The sequence below is a fragment of the Dasypus novemcinctus genome, chromosome 10, assembly GCF_030445035.2.
Source record: "Dasypus novemcinctus isolate mDasNov1 chromosome 10, mDasNov1.1.hap2, whole genome shotgun sequence".
NCBI classification, from domain to species: Eukaryota; Metazoa; Chordata; class Mammalia; order Cingulata; family Dasypodidae; genus Dasypus; species Dasypus novemcinctus.
Window position 1 is genome coordinate 111,289,330 of NC_080682.1, and position 19,115 is coordinate 111,308,444.

The 19,115-nt window shown below is 40.3% G+C and overlaps 1 protein-coding gene across 3 annotated transcripts in view; it reads right to left on the minus strand.

Annotated features, from left to right (window-relative positions):
• Nucleotides 1–2,082: 2,082 nt before the first annotated feature.
• The window catches only part of ALG8 (ALG8 alpha-1,3-glucosyltransferase), a 44,459-nt gene continuing 27,426 nt past the window's right edge, over nucleotides 2,083–19,115 (minus strand). For 2 of the 3 annotated variants that reach the window (XM_004461067.5, XM_071218282.1), the window contains exons 8-13: nucleotides 13,603–13,723; nucleotides 10,301–10,440; nucleotides 8,597–8,736; nucleotides 6,831–6,928; nucleotides 6,454–6,526; nucleotides 2,083–5,594 (exon numbers count right to left, since the gene is read on the minus strand). In XM_004461067.5, coding sequence (XP_004461124.1) covers nucleotides 5,360–5,594; nucleotides 6,454–6,526; nucleotides 6,831–6,928; nucleotides 8,597–8,736; nucleotides 10,301–10,440; nucleotides 13,603–13,723 — 807 coding nt within the window. In that variant the 3' untranslated portion in view covers nucleotides 2,083–5,359. The remainder of the gene's footprint in view (nucleotides 5,595–6,453; nucleotides 6,527–6,830; nucleotides 6,929–8,596; nucleotides 8,737–10,300; nucleotides 10,441–13,602; nucleotides 13,724–19,115) is intronic. The other variant, XM_071218283.1, reaches the window with a different exon arrangement.

Below are 19,115 nucleotides of genomic sequence, written 5' to 3' on the forward strand. Positions count from 1 at the left end.
TGTCTATGCATATATTATTGATGATATCTCTGGAATGATACACAAGATATTGGTAACAATTCCTTGTCTCCTTGTCTCTTGAAGGGAAACTGCATGGCTGGGGATCTTTTGAAGTTTTTGCTATGCACATGTATTAGTTGTCAAAAAATGTAACTCAGAAAATTAAAACTCTTTGTTTCCATTTTACTTGTAATAAAAACTAATTCCTTATGTGGCCTTAAAGACTGCAGAAATGTGTGCCCTGCATACTTCTCAAATTTCAACTTGTACCACTCGTTCTGGCTCTTACTACCCTCTAGCCACTATTTAGTTCCTTGAGGGCAGGAATAGATCTTCCTTGTTCAACTTTTTAAAAAACATTTATTCTTCTCCGCCCCTGTCCCACTTGTGCTTGCTGTCTGCTCTGTGTCCATTTGCTGTGCATTTTTCTGTGCCTGTTTGTCTTCTCGTCTTTCTCTTTAGGAGGCACAGGGAACCAATCTCAGGACCCCCAATGTGGGATAGAGGTGTTCAATTGCTTGAGCCACCTCAGCTCCCTGGTTTGCCGCATCTTTGTCTTTTCTGTATCTCTTTTTTGTTGTGTTACCTTGTTGTGTCAGCTTGTGGTGCGGGCCAGCTCTGCACGGTACAGGTCAGCTCCCCTTCACCAGAAGGTCCCGGGAATTGGACCTGGGGAGCCCCACCCCCAATATGGTAGATGGGAGACCAATCGCTTGAGCCACATTTGTTTCTCTTGTTCACCTTTTGATCTCCAGCACTTACTTAGCACAGTACGTAACACTCAACAAGCTTGGGAAATGTTTTTTGAATGAAAAATGATGAATAAACCTGACTTGCAAAGTTTTAATAAGGATTAAACGAGGTAATGCCTAGGACAGTACCTGGCACATAGTAGGCATTCAAGATACACAATATGGCATTTTCCTTTCATGTATCATTTAAGGTCAGGTAAATGAGGGTAGAATCTCGTTTGGTATTGCCCCAGAGACCAACAGATAAAAGTCACAGGAACATAAAAATTAATTCAGCATTAAGAATGCCCTAATTAAAAAAAAAACAACCCTAATGTAGCAGTTTGATATGGTTATCAAAAATAGGTATTGGATTATGTTTGTAATCTGGTCTGTACCTGGGCGTGATTAAGTTATGATTAGGGCTTGGATGGGGCCATGTCAGTAGAGTGTTGAATCCCCACCCACCAAGGGGAGGGACAAAAAGATAAAAGACATGGCAAAGGATAGAGTTGAGGATTTTTGGTGTTGGAGTTTTGATGCTCGAGTCTGATGCTGAAGCCTTAAGCTGGAGCCCAGGGAAGTTAGCTCACAGAGGAAAGAGGAGCCAGCCCCAGGAAGAGAGGAACCTTGAACCCAGAGAGAAGCAAGACCCTGGGTGAGAGGAATCCAGGAAGCCTGAACCCTCGCAGATGTTGGCAGCTCTCATTCTCCAACACGTGCTCCAATAGACTTTGGTAAGGGAAGTAACTTATGCTTTATGGCCTGGTATCTGTAAGCTCCTACCCCAAATAAATTCCCTTTATAAAAACCAACCAATTCCGGTATTTTGCATCAGTACCCCTTTGGCTAATACACATACTAAACAGCTGCTCATATGGGAGGGGCTGCTTTGTAAGGCAGTGAACAGCCCCACACTGCTTAATCAGCAGCTTGTTCTCTGTCAGGGAAAGTGAAAAATAAATCTGCCCAGAGTTCTCTTCTCAGAGCCTTTCTATGAGTCTGTGATTCAGAGCCTTGTATATAGGTGTATCATGGATCCTGCCCTTTTCATAGTTGTTTTCTATGTACAAGAAGTATATTGTTTTATTTCTTACTCCGGAGTCTGAAAAAAAGTTACTGACCTTTCTATAATATGGGGATGCTGAATATGGGACTAGATTGTGAAAGTAAGGGCAGTACGGATGCAAGTTTTTGAGGCTTATAAGGTCGTTCTAATCTCAGCTGCTCTCAGCACAGTAGCTCCAGCATTTTTTTGGAGCACAAAAAAAGTGTAGATGAGTCAAAAGATATTTTTATCGCAATCATGCTTTAAGTGTAATTTCATTAAAATAGTGAAGCGCAAAACACCTTTTTCAAAGGTCACATTTTAATGGAATGCTTTTTTTTTTTATAAACTACAAACAGAAGTTGCACAGACTGTGCACACAGGGAGCAATTCTGATGTTGGAGTGCTTCCTTCACAAAGAGCAGCTTCCGGGTAGAACTTATCAACAAGGAAAACGACCCCAGTGCAGGGGTGGAATGACTGTGTATGGAGGTGCTCCCCCCGGGTCTGGCTCTGTCCTCCGACTGGGGAAATAACAGTGACCAAGAACACCAAGGCCCTCCCGCCGAGATTTTATTGGTTACATTTTGGTATACTGCATATAAATTAGACAGCAGCAAGTAAGAAATGAAACTGTTTATATATGTTATTTGTTTACATTTTGATAGTAACCATAGCTTATTCTTGACTTTGTTTAATTCTAGATTTCAAAACATTTGAAACAGCACTTTTATTTAATCATTGCTGAAACCCAGGAACTTCTCGCAGCTGCTGTTGAAAACCACCCGCAAAGTTTAAAGATGAGAAAGAGTCCTGGGCTGTAAACTTCCCGTTTACAAAGAGCCTGGGCTCCCGTCTCATTGGGGCCAACAAGGTATGTCTTTAGTCTCTGGAGCCCTTTCTCTTCTAGTAATAGACGGAGGCTTACTTCATCAGACGTTTTAAAACTGTATTTGGACTTTGAATCCTTAAGTCAAACAAAACTTATATGAAGCCTGATATATGAAGCAGATCAAAGCAATTTGCTTTCGTGGAAAATGGAACAGGACCCAGAGCCTCTGAGGCAGCTCTGAAGAACCTTCAGTGCTCTGCAGAACATTCCAAAAAGCTCTGCATCAGATGAGCTCTTCCAGTTTCTGATATTGCATCACATATAAAATGACAACTTACAAAATATAATTAAATGTGGCCTTGTTGAGATGCATCTAATTTCATCTCCTAATTTTGCTTTTTTGTTTGTTTGTTTTGGCTTGTACACCACCTGGCAAAGATTTAAGGAACTACACTGGGTCATCTGCAATAATGCTTGTACTAGCAGCCACTTCAATTTTATTCATGGCCTGGGTGGTGTGCTGCATTCATTTCAGTGCGTTAAACATAAGGATATCAAGACAAGTATGGAGAGGCGGGACAAGATGGCACCTGAGGGTGAATTCCAATTTACCTACCCAGAGGGATGCCACAGACTTTGAGGAAAATGCTGCCTGGTGAAGTCCTTGGCCCTGGGTTGGACTTCCACTCTTCCATCCAGCAGCTGCTGAAGTTTTTATCTTCGAGGACTGGAAAATGTGAGCCCTTCTACCTCAAGTGCAGTGTATCTTAATACAGCAAGTTATGGGAAAAACCAGTATTCCCTAAGACTTCGCTAATCTCGGTGATCATATACCGCAATTTGTGTTGCTCATCCAAGGTCTGTCAAAGTTGAAATGGGAAGTAAGCATAGCTGCAAAGAAATCATTCTTGAAGATTGTGTTTTTAAGCATTGGGAACAGCTGATGCACAGATATGGAAACAACATAGCTATTAGGCATGGTTCCATTGTGGTTTGCCTTGTGTTTTATATTTTAGACTGCAAGTTTTTGAAATTTTTGGTTACATTATGGTTTACTTTTTAGATTATATTCATTTATAAATTTTTGATGAAAGTTAAAAAAAGCAAGGACAATCAAGTATAACCGCTGTAATGGTAGAAGCAGACCCCTGGTGCATGGGAGCGTTCAATTCAGGGGACTGGGGGGAGGGAAGGGGGAGATGGAGGGATAAGAAAAGGGAGAGGAAAGGATTCATAAAAATACCAGCTACTATTTATTGGAAACTTAAGTGTCAGGTAGAGTTCTAAATACTTTACGGGATCATTTTAAGAAGAGGACACTGTGGAAAAGGAAGGCTAAATAACTCGCCTACATATTAAAAAATGATACAGGTAGGATTTAAAACTAGGCCCGATGACTCTAGGGCCCCTGCTTTTAATCACTAGGGTATACTGTCTTTATACTCATAGACACAGGAGCAGTTAAGTTGAATCTTGAAGTAGGTTCAACCAGATAACATGGTAGAAAGGTCAGCAGAGAGAGGAGAGAGTCCGAGGATGCATGAAGGAAAGGAAGCAGAGATATGAAATACATGGCATACGGGGAATTTAGGGTGTTAGGACAGCTGGAACATTGGGTGCAAAGGAGAGTGTGGTTGGGCTATGGCCCCCCACCCCATGGCAAAACCCCATTTTTATCCCTACAATGACAGAGTCAAAAGAAGTCTGGGAAAATAGATGGACTTAAGAGATGGGTTAGCTGGATTAGCAACCAGGATGCCACTGACCTTGAACTCACTCTAAACCTGTTAAAGGATAATGAGTAAGGAGCAGGTGTAGCTCAGTGGTTGAGCACCTGCTTCACATGCAAAACCTCTTTTAAAAAAAAAGGATAATGAGTTAAAAATATGTGTGAGAGTTCCTGGTTTCGAGTAGATAAAGGGTTGAATCTGAATGTGCAACAGATATTACACAAACTAGAATTCTGGATAAAAAGTATCAAGTACTCTCAAGCAAGGGAGAGGGCAAGACAAGGCTGAAAAAACCATTTCAGTTAGCATGTATGGTTTTAAAGCTATGCACAAAGGTTTGGGAAGCAGCAGCCTCATTGATATTGCAGTGCTTGCTTTTAGAACAAACCAGCCATACTAGATGTTCTTAACAAGGGTAGCTGTGTTTTGCAGTCTCTGTTGCCTGGCAGACCAGTTCATTAATACTCCCTCTGGTTTGTGAGTACTGTCATTATATAATTTCAATGAAAAAAAAAAAAACCTCCTGGAACAAGGTGTACAGAGTGGGATCAGTACACCATCTGTTTGTGTGCGCACCAATAAGAAATGCAGGAGCTTCTGGTAATGACCCAAATTTTTGTGCAGAAATATAAAATGGTTTTTTATTTACATTTCCCTTAGTACATGATTCTAATTATGCTTTGTATCCTGACAATGGTTTTAACAGATAACAAGTAATTATACTGTTGATGATCAGATTCACTGGTTGCCTTGGGCAAGCAGAGACCTCTGAATAATCACAGGCAAGTTTAACAGGGGAAGGAGAGTCTTGTTTCTGATATGCTTCACTGCTTATGGCGGGCAAGTGGCTTTTCACCATGGTGACAATCAGGTTGCTAGGTTGGGCAAGGCCAAATTTAGAAGAACAGTCCTCTAAACAGACCTACTGACACAAATGGCTCATGCCACAGGCAGCTTTCTTCAACTTCTGGCTAGTTTCCCACGAAATAATTGCTTGGAATACATCCAAGCAGTTCCTTTATTCATGCTTCTTTGTCTTAATAACAGGAGGGTCAGTTAAAACTAAAACATACAGTTTGAACCAAGCATATGTGATGCCCACTGCACAATACACTGAGATCAGTAATAAAGGGATGAAGGGGTATTTTAGCTTCCAGGGGGTGAAAGGGAATATAAATTCACAGCAGACTTCCAAAGGCCCCAGGCCAAGGAGGTAGAAAGTTTCCATCCAATTAAAAAGAGGTTTTTCTTTTCTGAAGAAAAAAGGACAGAAAAATCTGAATCATCCTAGTTTAGCAAACATTTCCCACCTAAGCTTCCCCATCTGCACTGTCTTAATGTGAAGGACAGGCAGGCCAGATGGTCAAGAGTTCTTTAATAGTCACATTTTGAAAAAATGAAAATGATAAGCCATACCTCAACAACCCAGTTCTACCCAACCATCATCTACCTGCCCTGTCATTGGGCTAAAACTACTCAGAGAGAATTAGCTTTGCATTTAGGAGACGGAAGGGGGCTGGATGTTGTAACATTGGAATAAGAACATGGTAAACAATATATAACTGAGTTTTAATATAATTGAGTATATGAGCTTTTATGGACACAAACATATATGAACTATGAACAAGCTTTAAAAAATTAAAGAGATAACATTATAAAAAGTTTAGAAGAGAAAAAACTTCACCCATAATTCCATAACAAGAATTTTTCCATAATATCTTTCAGTTTTTTCCATATGTATATGCTTTTATGTGGAATATTTTACTCATAATGTATATATTTTACATTCCAATTTTTAGTCTTCATATTAGTCTTTTTTTTTTTTTTTTAGGAGGTACCGGGGATAACCAGGGACCTTGTACATGAGAAGCACATGTGCAACCACTAAGCTATTCCTGCTCTATGGTATTAGGTTTTAATATAAAACCTAAATCCCTTTTGTATCCAAGTGATGGGATTATGGGCAATTTCACCATCTATGTGTCCATAATATAATGTTATTATATTACTGCTATAATTTAAAAAAATAATTTTTAAAAGGATTATCGAACCATTTAAGAGTGAACCTTTCCCAAGAGTAAATATAACTTCAAATGTACTTTTTTGGATTACCTGAAAAGAGTCTTCAGTGAGGAAATACTATAGGTGGTGAAGAGTAGCATGAGTAAGATTTTAATGGGGAGTTCTGTTAAAAGAATAAAAAAATCCAGATGATAATTTAGTTGATAAGAGAAAGGTTTATGATACATAGGTAATATAATTGCAATGACACAGTTATATAGTGCTAGTAATGCTTTTTGAGCTTAACTTATGTATTTTTTCTAAAGACACTAAAGGTTAGGGACAAATTAAAAGCCTTATTTAAGATAATAGATGGTCTCTCATTCCAAGAGATTTTAAGTTGTTTATATTAGATAGTATTGATCTCTGGGCCCTGAAGGAAAGGGCACGACAGTCAAATATCTTTCTAAAAAGAAGAAGTTGTTTACCTGGTGCAGTGAAGAGCAGAGGGAAGAGGGAATAATGTCCTGTTGTGGCCAGTATCAGAAAAATCGAAGCATCTCCTGCTTTTCCCACAGACAAAAGGCTAAAAGCAAAAATTCTTATAATTCTTAAAACAACTGAAACTTATACTTGCAAACAGCCTGAATAAACTGCATCCATTCTTACTTCCAGAAAAGGCTTAAGCAGAAAATAACATGCTGATCTTTGTTACAAGTTCCATTCAACTGAGAATATTAATTTTTTAGTGGGAAACACTAAGCAATAGATAGAAAGATGAATCAAACTGTATTGGGGGAGTATCTAATTCAGAAAAAAGAATATTGCTTCCCTGCGTAAATGCCTCATCCAAAGAAAGGGATGTTGTGGGACTGGGTGCTGCCTAGTGGTGGCAGCCAGGGAAACAGGGCTTGTTTCATTTCCAGCCCTACAGCTCACCTCCTGGACAGTGCTCTGCACCTGCTGGTGTTCAGTATGAATTTAGACTAAAGACATTAAAGTTTGCTTGACTTTTTTTTTTTAAAGATTTATTTATTTGCTTTACTTTTTGGAAATTCCAAGTTACTAAATGAATCCAGACAAGCCATATATTGATGTGACAAATCTGCTTTGTGTCCTTTCAGGGTTTAAATGATTCTCTCAAGATTTGTGGAAAAAGGTTAATTCTATTATCTATCAGCTGGGTTTTGATTATGCATGAATGGACACTAAAACATTTTAAGTGCTTTTTTAGTATGGCATAGTGAAAAGACCACAAGATTCATTTTCAAGTCCTAACTCTGCCTCTTGTTCGCTGTGAGACTTTGGACAAGTCACATAAACTTAAGCTCTAGTTTCTGCAGATAGTAAGACAGGACTGTATGCATTTATTCTAATCATTTAAAAGGTGTTGGGAAGTGGATGTGGCTCAACTGCTAGAACATGCACCTACCATACAGGAGATCCAGGGTTCAAACCCAGGGCCTCCTGGCCGGTGTAATGAGCTGGCCCACGCGCACTGCTGCTGCGTGCAAGGAGTGCCGTGCCACGCAGGGTTGTCCCCCATGTAGGGGAGCCCCACGTACAAGGAGTGTGCCCCATAAGTAGAGCCGCCCAGTGCGAAAAAAGCACAGCCTGCCCAGGAGTGGTGCCACATACACGGAGAGTTGATGCAGCAAGATGACACAACAAAAGAGAGACAGATTCCCAGTGCCGCTGAGAAGAATGTAACTGGACACGGAAGAACACACAGCGAAAGGACACAGAGAGCAGACAACTGGAGCAGGGGAAGGAGAGAGAAATAAATAAAAAATAAATCTTAAAAAAAATAAATGAAAATAAAAAGGTTGTGAGGCTCGAATGAAAGAGTGCAAAAAAAAGAGTTCTGGAAAATCTTAAGTGCTACACAAATATCAGGTACTATTAACCACATTTAACGAGAAGCCATGTGAGCTTAGTTTCACCAATGTGATGACCCAAAGCTCAGGCTTTTTCTATCATGCTGCCCCTCACTATCCAGATTCTACATCACTTCAGTTCCTCTCACCAAAAAAACACACAAACAATATATGCAATTTTGCATACTTTAGAGTCTTCATGGGCACAAGGGCCCCAAGTTAAGTATTTGGGCCCTGTACTTTTGGGAAATCTCTTATTTACATCTCTGCCTCTGCCTATCTCGTTGAACATGTCAAGAAGGGATCAATGAAATGGAAAACAATAGGATCACTGTGAAATATGCCAGAAATGTTGACTGACTGAGCTCTCTGCTTACCTCATTGGTAGAACTGCTAGGAGTATGGCTTTTTCGTGGACATGCCAGCCAAACATGAAGGAGCTCAAGGCACAAAGAATCAGACATCGGAGAAAGCCTTTGGGCCCTTGGGGTTTAAACCAAAGACAGAAAATAGAGGGCTAGAAACAATAGGCAAAGATAAAACTTCAGTATCATTTTAAATAGGATTTACAGAAACAGTGTTCAGGCAAATACAATTTGCATCACCTGAAAAATGCAGGCTTAGACAATTCTACATCACACTGGGCAATTACTTAGGAAAGAGAAAAGACATCTGAAAACATATTTAACTCATTAAAATGAATTCTACTCAGAGTTACTAATAAATGATAATTAAGTTCTAGGGAATCCAGTGTAACTTCTTATATTACACATTCATAATTAATATTCACTTAACCTATTAGATCAAACTACAAAAGTTCACAGATATTTTGGGGCTAATAATAGATTACACCATATTAATAAATAAACACCAAGCTTTGTGTACTGGAGCATCATTTACAATAACACCATCCATGGCCTTCATTATATAGCTAACAAGGCTGAGATTTTTAGAAAAAAGGTTTCTACCTCAGCTAGAACATGTGAACAAGTAGGCAAGCAAAGTTCAATTACCCTACCCATACACCACTACTGCCTTGTAATTAAGGGGGGTCAAGTGTCTTCCCAGTAGGCTTGGATCTTTTAGAAACTGAAATTAAAACTGGGTGTAATAACTGACATGGGTAAATAGACTATACTGAATTCTACTAAAATTATATCATGAAATTGAGGGTACCACGAAGGGTCACTGACATAAACAACTATGAATGAAGCCTCTAAAAGCATCCAACTCATATTAGAATCTTATCTGGTGGTCATATACCCATTGTGGACCCTCTCAATTCATTATCATCATCAAGACAAAATGTCCATGCAGCCAAGTCACATTTGGATTTTTCTTTTTTTTTTTTTGCCACCATAAACCTTTTATTTAGAGAGAAAAAATTTTTGCAGCAGGTCATGAGGGTTCTATTAAACCATTTCAAAAAAAATATTTTTATGTACCAATAAAATTGATTTGTTTAAAACAATAAAAACATTTTTACGTATTATTTAAAAAACATGTTCTTTAATTACATTAGACTTTGTCTTCTTTTGATTTGTCTTATTTTTTACATGTTCACATAAGTCTTATTTCCTCAACTGGATGGGAATTCCTTCAAGACAAAGATGGTGTTTTATGTGGGTTTTTAAAAATCCCTTTTTTGTGGCTTGGCTTTGTAGATTGATTTTTTTTTTAATGGAAGGATCACATTTGAATTTTTGATCACTTTGCCGTGAATGAAAAAAAACCCCACAACACCTGGATGGATGCCCCTGCCATAAACATTTTCTCCTTTCCACACAGGGTAGTCCATGCACCCTCATCCCTTGGCTTTTCTTTATTCCTCAAATCAGGGTTAACAGATGGCCTAATAGCCACTGGAAAGACTCTCTCTTAAAGAGGCTTTACTAGTAATCCTTTCTTGTGATGTTCGAAGTTACTCTTAGAATTGCTCAGAAATGTCCCAATCTGCAGAAGGCTTATAGAAATGGAACTTTTTTTACAGTGGGAAGAGGTTGAAAGTTGAAATTCAATCAGGTACACAAAAGAAGAGCAGAGAAAACTCAAGAAATGAGTATCATCTGTTGCATTCTTACCACTATGGCAATCAGAGTGCAGATGAGGGTTGCCAAGGGAGTCACTGAGGGAAGGACTGTGTGTTGGAACTGCTGAACCAAACCACTTGTCATTGAGGCCTTGGGAATCTTGTTGGGATCAAGAAGCTTCAACTTCAAACCTATTGAGTAAGTAAAACATTTCATTTTGTTTTATTTTTAATTTTGTCAACAGAAGACCATATTACAAACAACAATTCCCTGAAAATAAAAAGTTACTAAATCTTACTGGTGCTTGAAGGCCAATATTTTACTAACTCAATTCTGCACTATTCTACCTAAAATGCCTCTTATCTTAAAATTATACTGTATAAAGCAGCTGTTTGCATTGGAACAGGGACAGCCTGACCATCTGTACCGCCCTCTGTCCGATACCACTCAGTCAGTGATATGTGGGAAAGTACGTGTAGACGAGGGGTTCTTAACCAGGGCTCCACGCTAGGGATCCGTGAGTTTGAACTGAAGAAACTCAATATCTTTATTTTCTCTGACCTCTAACTGAAATCCAGCATTTCCTTCACTTATGAATGTATGCAATAAATAAATTACAGTAGTATTCATTTCTTGGCAAAGGGGTCCGTGGAACAAAAAAGTTTAAGAACCCTGGTGTAGACTATTAAAATATTTTCTATTTATTCACCTCTTTTCCTTTTCCCTTCAGCCTGCTGATTCTCTTAAAGCTTAATAAACTGGCTCCCTGAAACACACAGTTGCCTAGTCTGTCAATGACTTTCCGAGTAAGGTGTCTTTAAAGAGACATATAAATCATAAGGTACAGTCCAGTTTCCTGACCCAGTTTCCTGGCCTCATACTGTGCTGGCTCTTTAAGGCTTTTCTGAAATATGAATGCTAAGAAATTATTTTGTAAGAATGCCATGTACATCAAAGCTAGATTGGGAAACGGACTTTGGCCCAGTGGTTAGGGCGTCCGTCTACCATATGGGAGGTCCGCGGTTCAAGCCCCGGGCCTCCTCGACCCGTGTGGAGCTGGCCATGCGCAGTGCTAATGCACGCAAGGAGTGCCGCGCCACGCAAGGGTGTCCCCCGCGTGGGGGAGCCCCACGCGCAAGGAGTGCGCCCGTGAGGAAAGCCGCCCAGTGTGAAAAGAAAGTGCAGCCTGCCCAGGAATGGCGCCGCCCACACTTCCTGTGCCGCTGACGACAACAGAAGCGGACAAAGAAACAAGACGCAACAAATAGACACCAAGAACAGACAACCAGGGGAGGGGGGGAAATTAAATAAATAAATAAATCTTTAAAAAAAAAAAAAAAGCTAGATTCACAGTGGGTAAGGGACACCAAATTTACCAAATTAGAACTTCCTACAAGTATGTGTCAAAAACAGTAATAGCAGCCATCATCATGAAGCATCTACTGTGTGCCAAGGGCTTTGCAGTATTATCTTTAGTCCCCTGAGACACAGAGAGATGGAGGAACTGCCTAAAGTCACACAATGAGTAGGTGGCAGAATTGAACTCAGAGGCTCCAAAGCTTCTACTATGATATCCAAGCATTTCTTCATTCTTGTATTTGTTCCTCACAGTAAGCTGTGTGGGAACAGGTAAAGTACTATCATCCCCAAATTAGTGAAGAAAGTAAGACTAGAAGAATCAGATGACTTGCCCAATACAACATAGCCCAAAAGTTACGCAGGTGGTCCTCCAAAACAAACCATTGGACTCTAGATCAGGGGTCCACAAACTATATTGCAAGGACCAAATCCAGCCTGCAGCCTGTTTTTGCACAGCCCTGAAGCTATGGATGATTTTTATATTTTTAAAAGAGTTTTAAAAACAAAAACAAAATACCACCTTCAATGGAAGAGGTCTGCAAAGACTAAACTCTTTACTATCTAGGCTGCTACAGAAAAGTTTTCTGACCTCTGCTCTATATACTGCCATTTTCCCACCAAACCAGGCTGTATTTACAAATAAGACACAGGGTTATTCCAAAATGAGTTATGATCAGTGGAACTATCACAAGGTGTGATGGTTAGGCTAATGTGTCAACTAGGGCAGGTAACCTTGCCCAGCTCTTTGGTCAAGCAAGCACTGGGCTAATTGTAATACAAGGACATTTACGGACTTTAGTCATCAGTGAGTTTACTGCATAGATGGCTGATTACATCTACGATCAACCAGGGAGATTGCCATCAGCAATGAGTGATGTTTTATCCAACCAGTTGAATGCCTTAAAAAGGGAAGTGATTTCAGCATTCAGAGAGAATTTCCCAGCTTGTCTTTGGACAGCCAATGTCTCCCGGAAACTCATAAAGGTTTGCAGCCTGTCTGCAGAATCTGTACATGATCTGATTCATGTGAGAGAATTTTATAAAATCTTATTCTATTTACAGATATCTCCTATTGAATGTTTCCCTAGAGAACCCTAATTCATAAGGCATAAATTATATATATATGTACTTTTTCATTTATTTCTTTCCCCTTTCCTGCCCTCTCCCTCCCCCGCCAGTTTTCTGCTCTCTGTCCATTGACTGTTGTGTTCTTCTGTGTTCACTTATATTTCTGTTAGCGGCACTGTGAATCTGTGTCTCTTTTTTGTTGTGTCATCTTGCTGCGTCAGCTCTCTGTGTATGTGGCACCACTCCTGGGCAGGCTGCACTTTTTTCGCGCTGGGCGGCCCTCTTATGGGGTGCACTCCTTGCGCGTGGGGCTCCCCTATGTAGGGGCCATTCCTGCATGGCACGGCACTCCTTGTGCGCATCAGCACTGCGCATGGGTCAGCTCCACACGGGTCAGGAGGCCCCAGGTTTGAACCCTGGACCTCCCATGTGGTAGGCGGATGCTCTATCTGTTGAGTCAAATCTGCTTCCCTTAAATTATTTTTCATCACAACCCAAACTTAAAACCATAGCTTAGATTTTCCATTTCTTATCTCATGCTAAAATGCATCCTATTATTTTCCTTATTGGTTTAGTAACCAGAATCACAACTTAAATATAATTATTTTTTGCTTCTTCATAAGTTTATGTTTAAAAGTAGGGTTAATTCTGTGGAACGTTATTTTGTTAAAGGCAAAAACTGCCTTTTAAAAATGTCTAAATATTTCATTTTTACAAAAGGAAATCATCAACAACCCCTTTGCTACAAAGAGCTCTTACAAGGAATGCAGTCAGCATGCTATTCACTGCACTGAAGCCACTCCAAGAACTGTTCACCCTGAAAGCTGAAATGCAGGACTGGAGAATAAACAGTTCAGCCATATTCATCCAGAAATGATGAATGCTTTCTATATTCATGCTCTAAGTGAAAAGGCTTGCTACTATACCGATGACAGACAGCACTTTGTCCAAAGCATTGTACAAAGCCCAGAAATTTGGAGCCCAATAAGCATGGCAGAGGCCTCTCTTGAAAGGGAAGAGTCGTGAAAAGACTTGAGGCAGCTGGTTCTGTTGAAAAGAGAAAAGAAACTAATTAAACAGTGATCAATCTTTTTCAAATTCGAAAAGAGAAACAGGGTATTGTCTAGAGCATGTGTAGAAAGTTATGAGGGCTGGGTTCCAGTCTTTATTCCTTAAATAATTGTATGATCCTGAGCAGTGTCCACAGAACCTCTTTTTGTCTTACCTTCTCATCTGTATGAGTGGAACATGCTACATGAAAGTATTTTGAGTATCAGTCCAATACTGTTAGGCACTAAATATAATAAAGGAAGTATTGGTGGCAGACTTGGCCCAGTGGTTAGGGCATCCGTCTACCACACGGGAGGTCCGCGGTTCAAACCCTGGGCCTCCTTGACCCGTGTGCAGCTGGCCCATGTGCATGGAGTGCCTTGCCAGGCAGGGGTGTCCCCTGCGTAGGGAGTCCCACACACAAGGAGTGCACCCTGTAATGAGAGACACCCAGCGCGAAAGAAAGTGCAGCTTGCCCAGGAATGGCGCCACACACACGGACAGCCGACACAACAAGATGATGCAACAAAAAGAAACACAGATTCCCGTGCTGCTGACAACAACAGAAGCAGACAAAGAAGACACAGCAAATAGACAACTGGGGTGGAGGGGGGAAGGGGAGAGAAATAAATAAACCTTTAAAAAAAAAAAGGAAGTATTATGAGGGGTAGGGAGAGCACGACTGAAGTTTATCTAAGGCTACTGGAGAGAAGGTGAGAGTAGGGAAAACTACAAAAGATGCAGTGCTTTTCAATATCAGCAGGAATTAAAATCACTTAAGTTGACGCTAGGGTAGAAGGGGAAGAAAAGAAAAAGTACTTGTTGAACATCTGTAGCATCCTAACCACTTAAAAAAAAAAGATTTATTTCTTTCTCCACCCACCCCCATTGTCTGCTCTCTGTGTCTGTTTGCTGTGTGTTCTTCTGTGTCCCCTTGTATTCTCATCAGGTAGCACTGGGGATTTGTGTCTCTTTTGTTATATCATCTTGCTGTGTCAGCTCTCCGTGTGTGTGGCGTGTGGCACCACTCCTAGGTGGGCTGCAGTTTTGTGCGCAGGGGCCACTCCTTGCGTGCGGGCACCCTTACACGGGGGCATCCCTGCGTGGGCTGGCACTGCTTATACGCAGCAGCACTATGCATGGGCCAACTCACCACATGAGCCAGGAGGACCTGGGTATCGGACCCTTGGACCTCCTATATGGTAGGCGGATGCTCTATCTGTTGAGCCACATCTGCTTCCCTAACCACTTTTGATAATCATCTCATGTGGACCTCACCAAAACACTAATTTTTAAAAATCACATGGATAAGAAAACTCAAAGAAGTTGAATATAAAATATCCCTTAGTATGCAAATTATTCAGATTCTAAATTCAGATAGCAAGTTTGGATAGTGAGGGATATATATTTATCCAATTAGGAAGTAAAGAATCCAAAATTCAATTTCTGTTCTAATTGGAAAGCTCATGCTCTTTCTACTGAACCATGCAGCCACTATCAGGAGAGCATTACACACTTGAAGGCAGAAGGCAAAGGACAACTCCCTATCTTCACTGCTTTCCACAAATAAGACATAATCCTTAACTTTCCAATTCAATATTCAGTTGGGGAGACATATATATGTGAAAAGATAAGAAAAGTCTCAATCGATAAAAAAGTAACATAGTAAAAACTATTTAAATAACAAAAATAGTTAGAACTCACTGGGTACTTACCATACATATCCATTTTGAGCAGAGACTGCTAGACCACTAGCCCTTCCCCAGTATCCCTTCCTTCCTTCTTCCTCAGTAACATGAGCTGCCCTTTAATCATGGCTGCCCTTGAAGTGAGGCAGCCATGTGACAGTTTTGAAAAACAGGAGGAAGCAGAGTGTATGGCAGCTTTCAGGATGGGTTTGTTTTTAAAGGGAGAAGCATGCTCTTCTCCCATTTCTTTTCTTACTGGCTAGAATATGGACATGATGGCTGGAGTTGGAGTAGCCAATGTGGAACATTAAGTGACTTTGGGAATGGAGGCTATACATGGTAGAGCAACAAAATAAAGGGAATCTGGGTCCCTGACATCCTGGATTGCCATGGGAGAATAAATGCCTTCCTTGTTTAAACTGATTGGTGTTCGGGGTTCTCAGTAGTTGCAGTCAAACAATCCTAAATGATACATATCCATTATTTTATTTAATCCTCGCAAAAGTCCTAAGAGTTAGTTCTTTTCTCTGTTTTACAGATGAACAAACTGAATCACAAAGAAAGGTTAAGAGACTTGCCAAATCCACACAGCAACGAGACAGATGGCAGTGCCTGACTCAGGCCTGACTGCAAATCTCCTCATCATGGTCACTATTGATAACCCATAGGTCATACTTTTTAAAGCACTTTGATAGATCGTACCTGAGAGGCAAAGAAAAAAACATCAAATTCCAGCAACCTTACCTTTCCTTTCAGTTATTATCCTCTCTCCCCCTCTTCAGAAAGTCAAGCTTTTGTAGGGCTGTCTGTACTCTCTGGCTTTATTTCCTCACAGTCACACCTCTCCTCCCTGCAATCTGGCTTCTTCTCTACCATCTTTATCCAAACTGCTCTCATACAAGGTCACCAAATCCATTTAGGTTTTACCCTGCTTGAATTTTTAGCAGCAACTGATATGGCTGACACTGCTCTACCTTTTCAGAACACTCTTACTTTGACACGCACAGCTCCACCCTCCTGGTCCCCTACTTCCCTGGCGGTTCCTTTTCTCTTGTGGTGCTATAAGTTCTACCTCCCACGTCTCTCTCAAATCACCCACTATCTCTATGCCCTTGACCTCTGCCGCAGTTCAGGCCACCATTATTCCTTGTCTCTCCAGCAGCCTCTCAACTACCCAATTTTCCTCTTGCCCTCCTGTAATCCAAACCCAGCAGACAAAGTGATCTTTCTAAAATACCAGTCTTATCGCCTTTCTTCCCTGATTAAAACCCTTCAAGGTTTCTACCATCCCAGAAAAATCCTTTACTACATCTACCACTTAACCCATATCCACCTCTCCCCCTCCAGGCTAATCTCTCACCACTCTCTTTCTTGTACTTCCTAAACTTCAGTTCCATGTTTTCTTATTTCAGGACTTCACAGGTCTTGGCCTGGTATTCTCTTCTCTCTTGTTTCCCTCACCTGCCCTGTACCTGACTTAATTCCACTATTCATCATTTAAATCTCAGCTTAGGTGCCAGTTGTTCAAGGGCCGTCAGTGCCTGGCTCCTAGACGAGGTTAGGTCCCTCTGCTGCATGTGGTCCTACAGCACCACTGATTCCTATTGTATGAGATAGCACTCTTTACAGCTGTTACTCAGTAAGTGCTTTCCTTATTGACCAGAATTAAAGCCCTCAAGGGCAGGAAAATTTTGTTTTTCACTGTTATAGCTACACAAAGCCTGATACAAGTAAGGTGTGCAATAAATATATGTTGATAGATTAATAAATTCAGAGTGAATTAACTTTGGCACATTATATTTATTAAGCTCACTATAGTTTACAAAGCACATCCTCGTATGTTAATTATATTATTTAATAAACAATATTATACTGGGTCTTTGGGACAGATATTTTGATTCCTTCTACAGTTGAGAAAACGTAAAGCTGAGAGATGACTGACTTACCCTGCTCACTTTGCTAGGAAGCAATAGAGCTAATAGTCCAAGTTCAGTGCTCTTTTATGCCAATTACCTTCCTAGAAACTGATCAGCAAAAGCTTCATATAAATTGCTTTATCACTCTATCTCCTGCTTAACTTCTGTAGGTAAAAATGCAAGTCAATTCATAAAATCTATTAAAAAAATGTTTATAACTTCCATAAAATTTGTCACTTGCTTCTAGACCAAGCTATAAAAATATGCAGCTTAGGCCTACAAAGAACTATTTTTTTCACCAGATTTTTGGCACACTTCTATTCCCAAACTCGATATACAAAAACACAATTATATAAACACCTGGGTCCTGGGATACCATACCAGGTTTGACATTAGAGTGGGACACCTTTTGAAGTAAGGACTGACAGATTCCAATAAAGTTGTTTTTAAGTCTAATGCCAACTATCTAAGGCAATGGTTCTCAACCCTAGGTGGACACCAAAATCACTGGCAGAGCTGAAAGGGGGTGATTAGAGGTGTCTTGGTCTTAGCCCAAACCCACTGAATCAGAAGGAAGGGGAGAATATTTTCCTTTTTATTTTGATAAATTTCAAACATATAAAAAACAGAATAGTACAAGGAGCCCTTATGAACCATTACCCAGTTTTAATAGTTAGCGACTCAGAGCCAACTCTGTTTCAGCTTCATTTACTTCACCATTCACATCCCTAACACCTACATTATTTTGAAGCAAAGCCCAGACATTATTCCATCTATAAATATTTAATATGTATCTCAGTCTAAATCATAGGAGAACCAAATGGGTTAAGAGAAGTCATCAACTGTAAAATGATTTAGGAGCTCCTATACTTAGGGTTATCTTCCCTTTCAGGTTTTAGGTATGGGCTTAAGCACTTTGGGCGCAAGAGAAAGAAGTGCCTACTTCTGTCCTACTCCTTTTAACCAGCTCCTCCCTGGGTTAGAAGTTAACTGATATCTTAGCTTGTGTTGGCCAAATCTTAGAAAGTTCAGAACTACAAGTTCCACCTGTGGTGGTTTGGAGCTGTATGTACCTTCAGAGAAACATGTTCTTTAATCCATTCATGTTGGTAAGAACCCATTGCACGTAGGGCCTTTTGATGAGGCTACTTGAGTTAAGGTGTTACCTACCTCAATCAGTATGGGTCGTAATCCTATTACGGAGTTCTTATAAGTGGAATGAAATTTAGAGAGAGAGAGAGAAAAGTCACAGAAGCAGGAAGCTGAAATCAATGAAACCCAGCTGAGAAGGGAGATACCAGCAGATGCCATGTGCCTTATCATGTGACAGAGGAGCCAGAATCACCAGGAGCTAGCTCCAAAACAATGGTATTTGAGAAGAAAGCATCACCTTGATGATGCCTTCATTTGGACATTTTCCTGGTCTCAAAACTGTGAGAAGATAAATTCCCATTGTTTAACACAACTGATTTTATGGTATTTGCTTTAAGCACAACAGTCTAGGAAACTAAAACACACCTCCAGTCCATATTAAGCAGTTTCCGGTTATTTACTCACTGTTTTAACTCAGTTGTTTTTCTGCCTTGCCCCATGTAACTAGTGGAAAGACAATGGGCTAAACTAAGTAAGGTTCCCATAGAACACTCTGTGGCCAAAAAAAGAGTTATTCATGTTAAACTCTCCACTCCCAAAACAGGGCAGAGGAAGAGTTAGGATAAAAGATTTCCACAATTCAGGAAGAGTATACTATTTACTGAGATATTTAAAATATTTGAGTTTGATGTG